At 42.8% G+C, this 19395-nt stretch overlaps 1 protein-coding gene across 2 annotated transcripts in view; it reads right to left on the bottom strand.

Moving 5' to 3' along the window:
• MYRFL (myelin regulatory factor like) overlaps nucleotides 1-19395 on the bottom strand; it is a 123941-nt gene that overhangs the window by 34018 nt on the left and 70528 nt on the right. For both annotated transcript variants that reach the window (XM_025283961.3, XM_025283959.3), the window contains exons 11-13: nucleotides 16481-16681; nucleotides 9657-9765; nucleotides 8707-8816 (exon numbers count right to left, since the gene is read on the bottom strand). In XM_025283961.3, the coding sequence (XP_025139746.3) occupies nucleotides 8707-8816; nucleotides 9657-9765; nucleotides 16481-16681 (420 nt within the window). The remainder of the gene's footprint in view (nucleotides 1-8706; nucleotides 8817-9656; nucleotides 9766-16480; nucleotides 16682-19395) is intronic.

Genomic DNA, 19395 nt, shown 5'->3' with positions numbered 1-19395 from the left:
AGGGAAATCAACCCCAAATATTCACTGGAAGGACTGATGCTGAAGCTGAAGCTCCAATACTTTGGCCACCTGATGCCACTGGAAAAGACCCGGATACTGGGAAAGACTGAAAGCCAGAGGAGAAGGGGAAGACAAAGGACGAGATGGCTGGATGGCATCACCAATTCAATGGACAAGAGTTTGAGCAAACTCCGGGAGATAGTGAAGGACAGGGAAGCCTGATGTGCTGCAGTCCATGGGGTTGCAAAGAGTCAGACACAACTGAGTGATTGAACAACAACCACCACTTTGGTAAATGAAATGTGAAATTCCAGGTATTGAATTAGTAAAGGCATGAATAAATGGGCTACCTGATCTTCAAAGCTTTGCCACCTCCTGCTGACACAATATTTAAATTGCAGTTTTAGGTGTCTGGAACAGTGCTTCTTTTCCCAACATTTTATTACAAAAGTTTTCAAGCATACAGAAAAAAATTCAAGCATGCATTAAACAAATTTTAATTGCAGAGTAAATGCCCACATACCGACTCCCTCTTTAATTTCACAATTAGCATATTGCTCTAATTCCTTTATCACACATCTGTCCATCCATCCATCCAGCAACCCATCTTGTTGAAATGCATGGAAAAAAATAAATGAGCAATTACTTTTTAAAGATATAGCTACAAAAAGAACCTTCCAAAAAAAACAATAAATGTCTTGTGTGTATGTGTCTGTGTGTGTTAGTTGCTCAGTTATGCCCGACTCTTTGCAACTCCATAGACTATAGCCCACCAGGCTCCTCTGTCTATGGAATTCTCCAGGCAAGAATACTTGAATGGGTAGCCATTCCATTATCCAGGGGATCTTCCCAACCCAGGGGTTGAACCTGAGTCTCCCGCATTACAGGCAGATTCTTTACTTTCTGAGCATCAGGGAAGCGTAGTACATGGCTCTAAAATTAAGAAACAAGAGAATTTTCTCCCTGCTCCCAGTGTAAAGAGCTCCTGGGAAAGAAGATGATCTACATGGATTTCCCTAGTGGTTCAGTGGCTAAGACTCCATGCTGCCAATGCAGGGGGCCTGGGTTCAATCCCTGGTCAGGGAACTAGATCCCACATGCTGCAACTAAGAGTTCACATGCCACAACTAAAGATCCCACACACCACAACCAAGACCTGGCATAGCCAAATAAGTAACTTTTTTAAAAAAGATAATCAACAGACGAGTGGTCAGTTGTTAATATATCCAGAGTTGGTTGCAAAAGCATATAAGCTTTAATCATTTGGCTTGGGGTCAAGTCACTCAGTGAGTGCAACAGGGTGTACTAACTCCTATGGGAAATATCACTGCAAATAAGGAATGAATTCTATTCCTCTCTTGATGAGAAAAGAAGGGACTTCTAAACTAACTACTAGGACAGGGCAGGGTGGAGGGTGGCACTCCTTAGTACCACATTCCCAGATCTGATATCAAGGGAACCAGAAATCTGAAATGTGTGTGAAGATCTCCTAATTTTATTTGTTTGTTTGTATTTTTTGGCATGCAGGATCTTAGTTCCCTGACCAGGTATTGAACCCATGTCCCCTGAAGTGGGAGTTCTGAGTCCTAACCACTGGACCACCAGGGAATTTCCATCCTAATTTTTAAAAGCAGGCAATGAATTTGAAAATTTCTTAAACATCGTGAGGTAAAAAAGTATCTGCAGGCCAGACTTCACCACAGCCTTCCCATCTATGACCTGCGACCATAACCTTTTCCTTATGAATTAATACCTTCACCCGTCTGCAGCTCCCCCTCAATCCCCTAATTGTTCACTCACATTCTATACTTCCAGTCACCTCCATATATCTTCATCTGAAAGTTCAGCTGGCATTCCAAACTCGAAATTGAACTCATCTTTTCCCCCGGAAAAACACCTCTCCTTCTGACTTCCTTATGTGAAGAGAACCATGTCTCTTCTATTCACTGCGATTCAAAAACTCATGCATGCTTGGGGCTAGTGCACTGGGACGACCCAGAGGGATGGTATGGGGAGAGAGGAGGGAGGAGGGTTCAGGATGGGGAACACATGTATACCTGTGGCGGATTCATTTTGATATTTGGCAAAACTAATACAATTTTGTAAAGTTTAAAAATAAAATAAAATTAAAAAAAAAAACACACAAAAACTCATGCATTAATATAAGCAAAGTCTTACTGAGAACCCACAAGGTATCACATACTGTTTTAAATAACACAGGATGGGGACTTCCCTTGCAGTCCAATGGCTAAGGATCCACCTTCCAATGCAGGGGATGCAGGTTCGATGACTGGTGGGGATACCAAGATCCCACATACCATGGGGCAACTAAGCCTATGCATCACAACTACTGATCTCACAACTACTGAGCTGGGGCCCTCTAGAACCTGTGCTCCACAGCAAGAGACGCTCACACAGCACGATGAAGACCTAGCACAGCCAAAAATAAAGAAACAAACTGAACATACACACATACACAAACACACACGCGAGATCGATGAGGCACATTCCTAACCTTGAGAAACTCTTAGTCCAGTGGAGGAGACACTGAATAGAAAAAGAAGGATAACACAATGAGACAGACACTCTAGAAGATGTCTATCCAAAGGCCTAAGGCAGTGTGTAGACAGGAGCAATCCAGGCATCATGGAATTCATTAACTCAATCACCCAAGATCTCTCAAAATCCTACAGTCCCCTAAACCCTGGGGTTAACGCCACATAGAAAGTACTGGAGATAGAGTTTGGAAAAATATAGAAAGATTTGCTCTCACACAAAGCTCACCCAGGGAGCTTGGCAAAGAACAAGTAGGCAAATAAAGGAGCTCATGTCAGATAGGGACAGAAGTCTCCAGAATGCTGGGAGCAAGTTTGCCGTGTATCCCGTGTTAGAGGCCCCGCTGAGGGGGAACATGAGGCCTGTGCCAGCTGGAGGGAGCGCCCTTTTCAAATCATTGCCAAGGCGCTCTGCACCCTCACAGTGGCCCTGGATCTTAGAAACAAAGTGAAGTCAAGCACCGCAGAGACTCTTTTAGCCAAGGTGGTCAGGGAAGGTCTTGCTTTGTGATCCAAATGACGAGATCATCTGAAGGGAGGGTCTTTAGGGCAGAGAACAGTCCACAGAACACCTCCGAGGCAGAAACAAAACTTGGAGTGTGGGGAACAGAAAAAAGGCTGGTAGGGAGGAGCTGGGAACAAGTCATGCGTGTGTGTGCAGATACATCAGATTCTGAAGGTCTCAGCTCATTCAGATGGTGTTTGGTGGCTGAGGGGTGTGAGTGTTAGGAAATGAGTTAGAAAGGGAAGATTCCATCCAGATTGTGGAGGGTTGTAATCATAAACCAGTGAAGATTCAACAATGGGAAAGGGGGATTATAGGATGAGATATTTGTTTTGTTTTATTTTTAAGGAAAATGATTCTCTTGGCATCTAGTAGGTCAGTTACAGGGTTGCTATGATAGCCAAGGAGAAAAATGGAGAGAATAAAGAAGGGAGCTGACATACAAGAGACAAAGTAAGAACAGCAGGACTGGGTGTCACATGGATACTATGGATGAGAAAAAGGAAGGTTTGGGGGCCTTTATGATCCCCTTCCCCCCTTGGCCACACTCAGTCCCCACAACCCACCAATGCCTCCCTTCCTTTGTCTCTCAGTCTCGTCACTTCCCTTCCATCTGAGAACCCCTGCCTAGTCTCCAGGGAGCCCCTCTCCTTCCTATGAACTAGGTAACACTTCATCTATGCATTCCACAGATTCATTACATCTCATGTCTTAACTTAGAGCTTTATTTCTTGGGTACCTGTCACATCACCCTGCTTAGACTGACAGCTACTTGAAGACAGGAACCAAGTGTTGTTTATCTTTGTATGACTCAAATAGACAATTCTTGCCACATTACAGCTGCAGGAAAAATAGAATCAAAGAGAAAAAGTGGCCACAAACTAAGTTATGGCAGGGTGGCTTCTAACATGCAGTCTTAAAAACACACACAAACAGATTATTCAAGAATGGTGCTCATAAGATGAACCTCATCTTTATACAGGCTCCGTTGTGAATTCCTTTAAGGTGGTTGTTACGTTTATTGTGGACATTTTTATTATACCACGTATACCTAATAATAATGCTCAAGAAATGCAACCAGTTGTTCCCAAATAATCACAGAAACAAATTTTAAAAGTTGACAAGTAAAGAGACAGATGAACAAGCCAAAAGGCAGAGCCCCAGTAGTCTAGCTCAGGAGACTATGGTGTCCACGCTAAGGCTCCCTTGCTCTCAGTATGAACCCCTAGTCCTCTCACCCCATCTCCCATGGCTGAGCTTTCATTGAGCCACCCAAAACATGAGAAATTTAGAGAAGCAGCACATCACCCCAGGAGAGGTTTATCTCACAAGGTCATCTCTCCTGTTAAGGAGAGAAAAGGCCATCTAGTGGTTAAGATTCACCTTCCAATGCAAGGGATTTGAGTTCAATCCCTGTTTGGGAAGTTAACATCTCACATGGCCAAAAAACCAAAACATAAATAAAACAAAATCAATGTGGCAACAAATTCAATAAAGACTTTAAAAAATGGTCTACATTAAAAAAAATGTTAAACTCATATGTAAAACAACAACAAAAAAAAAAAAAGAAAGGAAGGAAGAAGAAAAAGAAGAGTGGCTTACATCAACTTTGGCTGACACCCCTAATCTCCAACTTTGGTTGGTTGTATGGACAATCTGTAAAGATTCAGAATTCTCTTTCCTATTTCAGCTTCAAGTCCAGGTGAAAATGATATAGCAACCATGGAGCACAACATTTCAGCATTTCCAAGTTCTAGTTTGCATTTTAGCTACAGTGAGACTTTCTTTATAAAAGAGAAGAGAAATGGAGTGCAGAGGGAGAGACTTGTATCTTAATTGGATCTCCACCTATTATTATAACACACAAAGCCCAGGAAGTGCTAGAGAAGGTCTTGAAAACAAACAGGTCTGGACAAAGCAAGATAGATTGCCATGGTGCAACATGAATAGGGAGGAGCCCAGGAAAGCAAGAGTCTGTCTGTACATCTTTCTCCTTGCACAGTTAAGAAAGAGCCTGGAGGTACTTCCCTGGCAGTCTAGTGATTAAGCCTTTGCCTTTCAGGGCAGGGGGTGTGCGTTCGATCGCTGGTCAGGGAACTAAGATCCCACATGCCTTGCAGCCAAAGAGCCAAAACATAAAACAGAAGAAATATTGTAACAAATTCAATAAAGACTTTGAAAATAGTCCACATAAAAAAAAAGAAAAAACTTTAGAAAAAAAGAAAAAGAGTGTGGACAATAGGAATCACATGCCCTATGACTTTTTTTTTAACATGCATGCACATTTTATTTAACGTGATCTCATGGACTGAGTTTTTTTGCTGTCTTGTTAGTTGTATTTGAAGTAGAGTATTGGAGAAGGAAATGGCAACCCTGTCCAGTGCTCTTGCCTGGAGAATCTCAGGGATGGGGGAGCCTGGTGGGCTGCCGTCTATGGGGTCGCACAGAGTCGGACACGACTGAAGCAACTTAGCAGCAGCAGCAGCAGCAGCATGGACTGTAGCCCGCCAGGCTCTTCTGTCTGTGGGATTCTCCAGGCAAGAATACTGGAGTAGGTTGCCATTTCCTTCTCCAGGAATTTTTCCATATGCATGGACAATTTCACAAGAGAATGAAGACCTGAAAACATGACCAGAGCAGCAAACTTCTAAACTTGTTAGACAAAGAAACAATAAATTTGTGAAGAAGCGACAAGACAGAGAGATTTGGGTTAGGGATAGAAAAAAGTGAAGAAGTAACTAGTTAAGGTTTAGTTAAACAAGGTTTATTTATGCAAAATTCTTTGCCCCCAATTCCAAAGGGCTTCCTTCCTCCTGGTACAGGGAGGGGACCTCTCATATCAGCCTGTGCTACTTCACTATAAAGGATATTCTGGGATGAACTTATAATGTAGAAGAGGGATATTCCAGAGTGTGGAGGTTTAAACCAGCAATTCAAGTCTGTCCTCAGAAGTGAGTCAAAGAAGAAAGCCGGGCTTTAGAGTGTGGGGATATTCATCTGCTCCTGGTGTCACAGATGCTGTAAATGACTGTGGCCTTGGTGACGTTGCCATAGACCATATCACTACACGGTCCTCTTCCTAAGAGAATCGTCCCTTCTCCTTTCTGGATTCTTGTCAGTTCTAGTTATTTATAAACTCAGTGTCCCCTTGGCATGGATGGCTTTTCAGGTGATAAGTGAACCTGGCTGCTTGGAATGGGAATGCCAACCCCCAGCTTCCTAGGATTCTGGGCTTGTTTCCTAGCAATGAACTTGGGGTATAGCTTCCCCACGGGAAGTGGGGCATTGGCCCTCAGAACTGCTAATCTTCTTGACTGTCTCCATTCAACTCATCTGGGAATGGGAAAATACTAGGCCAGAGGGAGAACTATTAGGTTGGCCAAAACGTTCGTTCGGGTTTTTCCATACCATCTTACGAGAAAAACCCGAAGAACTTTTTGCTGAACAGTGACAGTCCTAAGGTCCTCAGCAGGTGCTACCCACACAGGTAACATAGAAATCTCTTTCCTGAATGTTCCGGGAATTGACTGGAGACAGAAGTAAGACAGCTGCTACCAGACGAGACCCCAAGAGCCCCCACCTTGGCAGCCTGGTGACGTACTCCAGGACCCTGAGGCTGACAGCTGGGCTTCTGCTCTTTCTCTCACCCCAGGAAGCTTGAAAATGCAAGAGTGTGAGGGTGACTTTACTTTACATATACCTCTAAATATATTTTATATTTTAATATATGTTTAATGGCTTCCCAAGTGGCAGAGCGGTAAAGAAACTGCCTGCCAGTGCAGGAGATGCGAGAGGCGTGGGTTGGATCCCTGGGTCAGGAAGACCACCTGGAGGAAGAAAGGGCACTCTGCTCCAGCATTCTTGCCTGGAAAATTCCATATGACACCTCTGAATATATTTTATATTTTATTATATTTTAAAATATATTTTATAACATTTTATTTTATATATAAAATAGTTTGTATTTTAAGTGAATTATATACAAACTTTGGTGTTGTTTTTATTATTAAAAATACATTTCTAGGTAACTCCCTGCTGGTCCAGTGGTTAGGATTCGGTGCTTTCAGGGGCCCCAGGTTCGATCCCAGGTCAGGGAACTAAGAAGCCACAAGCCATGTGGTATGGCCAAAAAAATTTTTGTTATTTCTTCAAATACATTTCTGATGATAACACCTCTCAAGTGAACGTAGCCTAGGTCTGAGAGACTGAAGAATTTCTCCTATGGAGGATGTGGTCCTAGGAGGCAGGAAAGTGAAATTGAAGTTGCTTAGTCATGTCCAACTCTTTACCACCCCATGGACTCTAGCCCACCAGGCTCCTCTGTCCATGGGATCCTCCAGGCAAGAATACTGGAGTGGGTTGCCATTCCCTTCTCCAGGGAATCAGAGGCAGGAAGAAGTATTAATAACTCAACTTCTACTACTCGGCCCTTGCAGCCCAGTGAACAGGCCATCTGATGCTGTTATCTAAGTGATTGTTGTCTAAGAGCTTGTAGGTAGAAGACTGAAAGGGCCTACCTGGCTACTCAAAGTGTGTCTTGCTGACCGGCAGGACTGGCAAAATAGGTTTTACCTGGAGGCTGGTTAGAAATGCAGGATCTTGGGTCTCACCCTGTTCTGGCTGAACCAAAACCTGCATTTTAATAACACCCCCACTGATTCATGTTCACTTTGAAGTTTTTGAAGGACTGCCCTGATGAACTGACAAATTACAAATTACTCTTCACTCAAACATCTCTTCAAACTACCATGAAATCCCCATGTCAATCAGCCTTCCCTCCAGCATCAAATATTATAATGCGATGGAAAGCAAATCAGCCACAGAGTGAAACTGCAACCCTTGTGAAAGATGCAGGATTTCACGGAATTAACAGATGTGATCTGGGAGAGCCCCTCAAATCATAACCGAAGCATCAGCTAGTAAGGAAATGGCAGACTGCTTAACAAGCGAAGAGGAACTAATCTACAAGGGTGGTGACATTCCTTCACAAGAGAATGATTTGAAAAAAAGAGAGAGAGAATGATTTAAATATCAAAGAATTTCAACAGGCCCTTGGGAAAAAAAGATGAAGCTCATGAATATCTTTGTAAAAATGACCCACTTTATGATTGTGCTGTGAAAGTCAAACATACAGTTTTGCTGAAAACCTATGCTCAAAAAAAAAAAAATTCAACACTTCATTCAGTCTTCAATCATTCTGAGGAGCACATTGTGTTAATTATAACTTAAAGGATATCATGTGAGAGAAATGACACATTTGCAAGGTTTAGGCTCATTTTTCAAGACAAAGTCTAATCAAAACTGGCTGCCACTATTTCTCATGATGTTTGGTCCTTGTTTGCAGGGCAATCTGGGTAAGTGGACTTTCCCAGGGCCACTGCTCCTCGGACAAGATCCACGGTTTCTGGTGTTTGTTTGTGGTCTTTCCCCTTTTTCCCTAACGTGACTTCTTTTTGGTCCCTACGACCAGTGTGGGACAATTAATACCTGCTTACTCTACAGCTCAGTGAAGAATTCTTTTTACTGTCCCATTTCCTGGTTGGATATTCAGGGCACAGTGAATATCCAACATGGGATAATCTGGCCACAGAATGGGGTTCACCTGTGGGGTTAGAGCCCTAGGGGAGCTATCTGTTCAGGGGTTACCTTATCCACCATGAGGAAGTTCTCCAACGTCTCTCCGTTTTCACAGGTGACATCACCGACCTCCCTCACAGCTCTGGGCAGGATCTCTTGCACCTCTTGGGCAATCATTCCTAGACACAAACACTCCATCAGGTTTCGTCAGGAAAAGACCTTTCCCAGGATGGGAATGGCGAACAGGATGTCTTTGCAAATAGATATTTATCCCTCCTCAGTGTTGGCTTTGATCTACAAGGCATTTGAAGCAAAGGAGGAATTTGGATCCCAGAACCACTCTAAGATTAAAATATGTATACCTATGACTGATTCATGTTGATGTTTGGCAGAAACCAACGCAATTTTGTAAAGCATTTCTCCTTCAATTAAAAAATAAATTAATTTTTTAAAAAGTGGGAGTGTTGTTTTCTCCACTCTTTCTTGAGACTCTGAGCCAAAAGTTGGAAAGGGTAAGTGCCTTAAAATCCCTGTACATAGACGTAAGGCTGGAGCTTGATTTTCTCTCTTTTCTTGCAGGCGGACTCTGATCCCTAAATGGTTCTTTTTTCTTTAGAATTCCTGGTCTGGAGTATAGACACCACTCTGCCTTTCCTCTGACTGGACCCACCTGCCCGACCACCTTTCCTCTCTACCAGGAGGCTGTCCAGGGCTGCTTATAGTTTGCTCTGCCATCTGCCCCTTAGCCCTCATCCCATGAGCAAGAGGACTCTGGGGAAACAGCACATTCAGAATCGTCCACCAGTACCTTGGGGTGCAGGAGCTGGGGTGGAGGTGTTGTTGAGTAAAGATGACACAGCAATTTCTTTAACCTTCCCTGTTCTGGTGATGATAGCTCTCACAGGGGACATGTTAGAACGACAGGGTGCTGTCAAGAGCTATGGGCATACAGCCTCCAGATGAAGTGGGAATTAAAACATGAATAGTCGACCACATAAAATCAAGAAGGGAGTGTGTACCTGTCTGATGGGCAGTGTTTATTCCCATTGCAGATGCAAATTCAGGCTTGTAGTCATATTCAACAATCCTCATTTGGGCTATTCTTCTCAGCTGTTCGTTTGTGTCAACCTAATGGAATTAAAGAGCAGACTTCATGCACATAGATGTTTGTTCAAAGTAACACTCTGAGTGACCCAGAGAGACAAAGAATGTTGGCACTGGGACTGTCCTTTCCTTTTGCCCAAACTATTTTAAGAGAAATTTATGTTTTTCTCCTCCAAGAAGCAAAAATTTCAAAATTCATATCAGTGACTTCCATCCACTAGTTTATAAAATGAGCCAGAATTACATGACTAAATTATAGGGAAAAACATTTTTTAAAAAATAAAGGACTTGCCTGGTGGCTCATTGGTAAAGATTCCACCTGCCAATGCAGGAGACACGGGTTTGATTCCTCATAGGGGAGGATCCCACATGCTATGGAGCAACTGAGCTCCTGCACTACAACTACTGAGCCCGTGCTCTAGATCCTGGGACCGCAACCACGAGCCCACGTGCTGCGGCTACTGAAACCCAAGGGCCCTAGAGTCTGTGCTTCCACAACAAGAGAAGCCACCACAATAAGAAGTCAACACACTGCAACTAGAGAGTAGCCCCCGCTTGCCGAAACTAGAGGAAAATCCCATGCAGCAATGAAGACCCAGCAAAGCCAAAAATAAATGAAATTTAAGTAAATCACAGGGCAAAAGCTCCCTCATTCACTACTCTGTCCTCACTTCTCTCTGCTAAGAGTTAAACCATCTTTTTGAGAATGGAGCTGGCTGACCTTGGAGAGAAACAAGTGCTGTTCAAGACAGCAAGATATCATTTCCAAAGGAGCACGCAGTATAAGCACCCAACAAATACAGCCAACCTTGTATTTATAAATTAAAAGGGCAGGGCTTAGCTCAAGTAACAACATTTGAAGAACGGGTATATAATACATCATTGAATTGCTGGTGGACATCCTGCTAGAGAAAATTTCTTCAAGGAGCAGTTTGCAAGCCCATATGATCCACCAGCAGGTCCCTCAAAATTCAGGGTTCCTTCCTACAGATGACTTCTCCCCTAGACCACCCTAACCAGGGGTCCTCCTCTGAGCCGACCACTCTTACAGAAGTAGTTCAAACACTCCCAACTGTCACTGCAAATTGCTCAAAATAAATTTCATGGGTGCCAGCAAAATGATAACAATAAAGACAATATAGTGGAATTTTCCTAGGGCTAAATGTGCTGATTCAAAGGCTTCTTTTTCAATTAGAGTTTTTAAAAAATGAATTCATAGTAATAGCATGATCAATTTTTTTAATGACCTAATTTGACAAGTTAAAAAGTTGGCAGTACTATGTGGGTCCCTAAATTTTCTTTTAGGGAACATAACTGGATTACGACACCAGCATCTCTTGGCAATTAAAAATATACCACCTGGACATCATCTATATGTTGAAACAACTAGAAATGCTTTTCTGTTATTTTAAGAAATCCCTGCTTTGCCCCTTAACTCCTCCCTGCACTCACTCTGTCGAGTGAGTAGGAAAATTCTTCCAATATCAGAAAGTCTCTCTCTTCATCCATTTGGTATCAGAAGTTGTGACTTGGTGCTTAACTGCATAAATGGACTAACTTCATTTCAGGTACTTGTCAGGGAACTCACAGCTGTTTTGATCATTGCTGTCATCAAAAGCTTAGTTCAATTCATTCATTCGCTGCTTCATTTGACTAATATTCACCAATCACCTTTGATATAGCAGGTACTACACTAAGTGTTGAAACTTCAAAATGATTGCTCTTTTAAAGTTCATGGTCTAGACAGACTCATCCCATAAGATTATATTACAATGTGAAAAATGCAGGTGAGGATGGAATTATGAAAAGAGAATCCCATCAACTCCAAGGAGGTACCTAAAGTATTCTCAGGGGACTGTGGGAAAGGGCTTACCAGAGATGGTGAAGCCCAACAGAGATCTTGGCTTATTTCAGTTCTCAAACACACTCTGCCCCTCCACAAGGTCAAGACCTTTGCTCAGGGCATTTCCTGCCTCAGAAGCTCTTCCTTCCTTTTCCTCTACCTCCATGTCCCCAATTTAAAACACCCCTTCACCAGAGAAGCATTGCTTGACCTCCAAGACTAGGAAGGCTCCCTCTGCCTTACATGCAGGCATTAATCAATTCATCACCAAACAACTAGTGAGTCACCTTGATGTTCTTATTCTATTGAATAGATATCCTTGTGAGGGTGAGGATGTATTTGAGCCCATGGTATTCTGTTTGTCACCCTATCACCAGTTTCTAGAACAATTCCTCACGTGTAGTAGGTGCTTAACTAATATTTATTAAATAAATTAATAACTTTAAGATAGGAGTGGGACTTCACTGGTGGTCCAGGGCCTGGGACTCTACACTCCCAATGTAGGGAGCCCAGGTTTGATACCTGGTCAGGGAATTGGATCCTGCATGCTGAAACTAAGATTTCTCATGCCACAGCTAAGACCCGGTGCAGCCAAATAAGTAAATAAATAAAAGACAGAAATTAGTCAAAGACAGATGTCAGCTAGGGAAGGGAGTGGAAAGGGTAAGAATAAGACAGGAATGCTGGGCAGAAAGAACACCATAAGCCAAGTCCTGAGGCAGCAAATCCCCTGAATTATGTCTGCACGACCGAATGCAGAGTTCGGTGTGTCTAGACTGTAAAGCTGAAGGCCAGAGCAAGGAGAGCCCTGCCAGCCATACCCAGATGGAGCAGTCAGAGTCTCATATTGCCCTGTGTGTACATGTCACTGTGAGCCACTTCATTCATTCAACAATATAAAATGAGTAGCTACTATGTGCCAGATACTACACCAAGCCCTGGAGATTCAAGGAGTAGTTCTTATTTGGAGCTTAAACTTTCATGAAAGTTCCTTCCCTGAGGCTGAGACCCATATCTTGACCATCTAAGAACGAGCAGAGCACCTGGCACAGTGTCTGATAGGTAACAGGCACCCAGACTTTGAGGGAAGGAATGAAAGAATGGAGGTAGTGAAATGGCAGAACCATCACTGACGCTAACAGAATTGAAGGCAGGGTCAATCAGGAGCCAGTTAGCCGGGCCCTGCCCTGGCCCCCACTCCCTACACTCTTGGGAGACCTGTGCCCAGTTTTCCTACTTCTCATTATCCCCTTGCTTCCTGCATGATGGCCCATCAGAGAGCAAAGCGGAGGCAGTGCCAGTTTCTTTGTTGCAGAGGGAAACCAGAGGAGAATGTGCCCTCATGCCAACAGTCCAGGCTACACAGAGGGAAAATAACTCCTGCTGTCTAAGTGGGATTCTTGACTTCGTTTTCCCTTAAGACATATTCCCAGACATAGCAATTAGATTCACTAGGACTACTACCATTGTATTTCAGACAAATTTTTGGCCAAAGAAAATTTTAAGGATTGACTTGGGGAGCTAAACACCTTCTAGAACAATCTTTATCTAAGAAAATGCTCTCGTGACTTCTAATGCTGGATTGTAGACTTTCCAAAGCTAAATATAAACATCTTGAGTTGCATGTTCCCTGTGGTATGTACAGTTGGCCCAGGGAAACCCCTAGAGACAAGGGCTTGTGCCTCTTTGGAATCCTCTGCTAGAAACTGTACCAAGGCCACCATTCAACCCCATGCCTTGCTCACCGGTGTGTGTTGAGTGAGAGCCTAGTGAGTGAATCTGGGCATCTGATCTTGCCCACAGTAGTTTTGGAAAGTTTTGACTGTGAATGCAAATGGTTGTCTCTGTCATGCTATCTCACAGTCAAGGTTTCCATACCACTAACTCAAGCATTGTACTGCAGAGAAGACATCGCAGACCGTGGACTCCAGTCTGTTTAGGGAGGGGGATCTCATTACACATGGCCCACAGCCCAGACTATCAGTCTCCCATCAGGAGCAGCTTGAATGGCACGAGCTCACCCTGAACTTCTGATTTGGCTCATGGCCCTAAAGGGAGACTTCACATGTTTGGCTTTCTTAAACTCATCACACTTTTGTCTTTAACTAGCACACTGCTGGTACAATTGGGAGAAATGGTCTAGACCATTGTTCTAGACCAACTGAAATGGTCTAGACCATTTCACCTTAACTGATTTTTTTTTCCCTGGCTTTTCTTGTTTAGTCCTTTGCTGCCTTATTTTCAGCCTTTACCACAGAATTTGACTGATGCGTTCAACATTCAACTTTTCTTTCTTTATTTATTTTTGCATTGACATTACTGTTCTTCATGCCCCTTTGGTTCTCATCATACCCTTTCCACCCTAATTTTGCTCAGTTTCCATTGTAAAAGCTGCGTTTCTTCTCCAGGTTACTATCGCCTCAGTAAATACCATGCCTAGGTAAGTGAAACTGCTCTTCACAGAGGCCAATCTCATTTTCCAGAGCTTCTGTTTTGCAGGTTTTAGTCACATCTGCTTTATCATCTCTGTGTCTTGGACGTGAATCCACCTGAGTCCAAGAAATCTCCTCCAGGCCTCTCCACACAGGGTGCTTGTGTGCTTATTATCTGCAAAGCCCCCTCCCCGCTGCCTGGAGCGAGGAGACACAGCCAGGCACTCGGCAGCTGACGTTTGTCCTCCCATCACAGTGCCAGGCACAGGTGTAGCCGCAGCAGTTGTTCCACAGCAGTTAATCCAGAAGCCAGCTCTGGTTATCATGCCTCCTTAAAGAATGGGAAAAAGCCTGCTGTCCTATGCTTGCAATCAGATCAACCAAGCTTCACTTCCTGGCATGTTTGGAAGAATGGCCTTCTTTTTAAAAGTTGGGAAAATTGAGTCAGGGAGAGGTGAAGATGAAGTTCACGTATCTGTCAGCACCATCATCAACATTACCATCATCTCTCTTGTCTGTAATAAATGGCGAATGAGATAAACAAGATTTCTAGAGACATGCATTTTATAAGTGTGGATAGACTTACGAAAGACAAAAATATTAATGTGAAATAATGGATGAATTATGTATATAACTTGCTTTTTTACATCAATAATAGTAATATCCATTTATATCTGCTTAGCTGTATACATCTAAAAAATGTTTCCCATATATGAGCTTAGAAAAAAATCCTTTAATGTGAGTGAAATGAATATAGGTATTCCCCACTCACAGAATAATAAACAGAGGCATAGAGCATGTCTGGGCCAAAGTTCCTGAGCAAGTAGGTACCAGAATCAGAACTCAAACTAGCCTTCTAACCAGGGACTTGCTTTTCTTTCTTCCCTCCTACTGCTCTGGGCAGGAAGGGGACACAGGAACTTCTCATCTAGAGCCTTGATTGGATGACACTGCACTGTATGGAGAAGCTTCCTAGACGGATTTGAGAAGTTCCAGGGAACCTTGTTATTTTAAGACAATACATTTTCTTCAAACCAAGGAACATCATTCGATGAAGACATTTGGTAAATGGTAGCAGGAGGGATTATGGAGGACTCTCCCCACTTGTCATCTTCTGCTTACATTTAGATAAGACCTGGTGGGGGATTGTAGAGCCAGTTGCAAGGATGAGTTTGAGTTGGTGTGATCTGAAGCACAGACAGTTCATCTCTTTTTAAAAGGCAGAAGCATGGTATCTAAGGCTGGTATCTGGAAATGTATATGAGAACCTCCCAACCCGGAGAGTTCCCATCTGGCTAGTAGGTCACAGCTCTTCTAACATGAACCGCAACTTTGCAATCAGTATAAAAGTCTACAATTACAGCCTTTCTCTGGGATTCTCTCAGCCAACAAGGACATTCCTTGGCTAGTTTAGAAAAACCAGTGCAGATCTGCACTGGGAAAGGAATGCAGTCTGGTAGCATGGCCAGTGATTTTCAAATTAAGTCTCCTATTAACTGAGAAAGAATACAGAAAGGAGATTTAAAAACACCATTCTGCCACTGCCTCAAAAATGTTTACAGGAGACGCAGTATGTGTGAGAAGGTGGGGAGGGGGCAGAAGCAGTGAATGGGCAGCAGAATTAAGGTTGGAATGACCTGGCATTTTCATCCTGACCCCTTAGGTCTTCATAGCATTTGAGACTTTCCAAGATGATTCAGTACTTATTTTCTCCATGGGTTAAAAATTATAAAAGACTCAGTGGGGTTAGGCAGAGAAGCATCATCTCTACCTTATGGATAAAGACACTGGCATTTCAGTGAGGTTAGGCATTTTTATCCAGGCAAGCCCAAAGTGAACAAGTAGTCTCCCACTTTCAAGGCCTGATTTCTGATTTTTATAAGGCATGCATGCCTCATTACAGAGGGAAAACGTCTTGACCTGGAAACTGGGGATGATGGGGTTGCCTGAGTGAGGAGGTGAAGTTTCTCTAAGTGTTCTCAGAAGGATGCTGAGCAGGGAAGACAGTGGCTGGCAGGCCTGGTACGAGGGACTCCCGGAGGAAGAAGGTGGAGAGGCCCAGGAGAAATATGAGCAAGAACGGACCTAAGACAGTGCTCCAAAGACGAACAGGGAGATGGAAGTGTGGAGATGGAAAGGAAAGGCAAGCTCCAGTGGTTGACAACAGAAAAGCAGCAGCCTGTGGAAAATAACTCAGAGACTTCTTGCTTGTGAAGCCAGTGTCACGCTGTCATGGCCCACTACTCCTGGGAGGTAAATGCATTCTCTCGGGTAGGAACTGCATTATAGTTTCAGCAGAGACACCTAACGACTCTAACGCTTATAATTGTTAAGCGTCATGTTTATCTCATGCCAGCAGGTGATGTGGAGAGATGCCCCGTGTCCAGCGTGTCAGAGGCCAGGAGGGCCCAGAACTCCTGACTCGGGTGTCAGAGGAGGTGTCCAAGGCCTGCCCCCTGCTCACCTCCTGGACATTCTGCTTTGCCCGGCTGTCAGAGGGATGCATAATCGTCCCCATCACTTTCATGTTGCCACAGACAACCAGGGCTTCGTCCGGTGCATCTGTGTTTATGCCCACTCGACCATGACAAACGACAGACTCTGGAACTTGTCCTCGCTGCCATAATGCATCAATGTCATTTTCAAATTGCCCAGGGTTGGAGGCCTAGAAAAAAATACATAAATACATTACAATTAAAGTTATGGACATAGGAACAAATGATTGCTTTATTCCTCAAAGGAAAGCGGAATGTTAGCTAAGTCTTCCACTTGAGAATCATTTGTCAGATGGGACATTCTGACATATTCTAATAATTGCGGCCCAGGAGAACAAGGAAGTCTCCTTTAAATGCTCTGTATCCTCCACAGACCCCGGTCCTGCCTCTACCAGCAGGAGCTCAGCATGTCATGGTTTGCAACATCCGGTCTCTATATGGAACTAAAAATGTGTCAGTTATAGTAGGTGGATGATAAAGAAGAAGGAAAAAACCTCAAAATGAGTATCTTTTTAGGGAGAATAATAATAATGATTTAAAGCCAGAATATTATGTCAGAAAATATTACAAGTTTATTAAAGCTCAGATAATTTTTTAAAGCCCTTGCAGTTAGTTAGCCCTTTTATAGTTCCAAATCACCTTCATGTTTATGATTTCACATACAGTTGACAAGCAAATGACAATACAAGCATAATTAATACACCTCTGCTGCTGCTGCTGCTAATTTGCTTCAGTCGTGTCCAACTCTGTGCAACCCCATAGACAGCAGCCCACCAGGCTCCCCCGTTCCTGGCATCCTCCAGGTAAGAATACTGGAGTGGGTTGCCATTTCCTTCTCCTCAGCTATTCCCTAAGCACAGATGATACTGAAGGAAGCATTGTAACAGCTACTTTTGCTGAGTGCTAATCCACACCCCAATTCCATGAGATAAGACCATTATCTTCCTTTTACTATATTGAGATTCTAAAAGAATAAGCCTATTTCCCAAGGTCACAAATCTAGTAAGTTCTAGAGTTGTAATTATACTTCCTTTGATTATTAAATAATGATTCTAACTTTGACTTTTGTGTGGTATTGCACAGAAGCAGCCCTGGCTGAATGCAGTCTTCCAGGAAAAACCAAGTGGATCTATCAGACTAGAGAAAGTTTTGGCAGTTTTATTGTTATATAAAAATTTTTTGCCAAATAACTTTCTATTGTACTGCTTTCCCTCTGCCCCATTTCCCTGTAGCCAGTGAACATATTTCCACATATCTTTTCAAAACCTATTTATTTATATATTTGGCTGCACTGGGTCTTAGTTGTGGCTTTCAGGATCTTCTGTTGTGGCATGTGGACTCTAGTTCTCTGACTGGGGATTGAATCCTGGGCCCCCTGCAGTGGGAGCGTGGAGTCTTAGCCACTGGACCACAAGGAAAGTCCCATATTTCCACATATCTTTGAGTAGGGAATCAATGAATCCATAAAAATCCTCCCAACAAAATTAATGTTTTTAAAATTATGACCTATCCTTCTCTACCTACTCTCTTGGTGTTATTTGAATGTTTTTACCATAGTCGTGTGTTACTAATTTACAAATAATAATGAAAAGAAATCTCAAAGTTTATTGCTAAATTTGGGTTCAGTTAGGAAATTTAGGTGTCTTCTACTTCCAGTTTCATTCCCACCTGTCTGAACCCTGATCTGCTTGGAAGACTCAACCATTGACACCACATAGACAAAAGCAGGGAAAGAATATACAGCAACTTTGAACAGTATTTTGTGTGAATTCACTTGAACAAAGAGCTTTTCTGTAAGGTCCCCAGAGCCTCCTTGGTTGTGAATGGCAATTTGGCTTTGACTCAAATCCTTTTATAGTGAGCAGTCAACTAAATCCAAAGGTATGCCATACAAAATGCTGATGTATTTTCCTCTGCTATGAACATAATGAGCCACTTCAAGGAAACAAAACAGGACAGTGATGGATTTTCTTTTCCTTAATGAGCTCTGGGATAATTATGATCCTGTTGGTAACTTGATAGTACTGGAACAGCAGATATAAGTAGGTTCAATTTTGGGGGAACAATTACAAGAATCTCACTTGGCTTTCATCAAATGAAAACTCAAATTCCTAAAACATATTCAAATCATTTTGGATGGTCCAGAGATCCACAAGCTTTAAAATACAGAGCCTTGAAGAGGATTCCTCCTCAGTAATGTGTGTGTGTTCAGTTGTGTCCGACTCTTGGCGACCCCATGGACTGTAGCCTGCCAGGCTCCTCTGTCCATGGAATTCTCCAGGTACGAATACTGGAGTGGGTAGCCATTTCCTTCCCTGGGGATTCTTCCTGACCCAGGGATCAAACCTGGGTCTTCTGCATTGCAGGCAGACTCTTTACTAGTGGAAAATGTTATTATAAAATCTGTGAACTTATTTCCCTTCTCTAGTAACAGGAGTGTTAATGTATCAAAGCAAACTGAAATGGAACCACAGAAAAACATTCTGGGATCACGAATTTGTGCTCAGATGTGGCCCAATAGTGGTTGATTGCTCTCAAATGCCAAAATAAAGTTTATAGAATACTTTTATTTGCCACAGCCTTACATATTTAGGGATGACCTGAACATTTTAGTCTATATTGTGACACAAACTGGCTGTGTGACTTTGGGAGACTTACTTAACCTTTCTCTACTAGTTTTCTCCTCTGACAAATACAGATAATAATGTCTTTACCTATCTTATGGGGTTGCAGAAGTTAATTGAAATCATGTATGCATGAACACTTTGTAAAAATGAGGATGAATGGTCCCAAATTCATGCTAATACAATTTACTGTGCATAGTAAGCACCATTTAACCTGTAATCAATCAATCTGTCCCCTCAGTAGCATCTGCAGAGCTACA

The sequence above is a fragment of the Bubalus bubalis genome, chromosome 4 (genome assembly GCF_019923935.1).
Source record: "Bubalus bubalis isolate 160015118507 breed Murrah chromosome 4, NDDB_SH_1, whole genome shotgun sequence".
In the NCBI taxonomy this organism is placed as follows: domain Eukaryota; kingdom Metazoa; phylum Chordata; class Mammalia; order Artiodactyla; family Bovidae; genus Bubalus; species Bubalus bubalis.
This window is presented reverse-complemented; position numbering and strand designations above follow the sequence as displayed.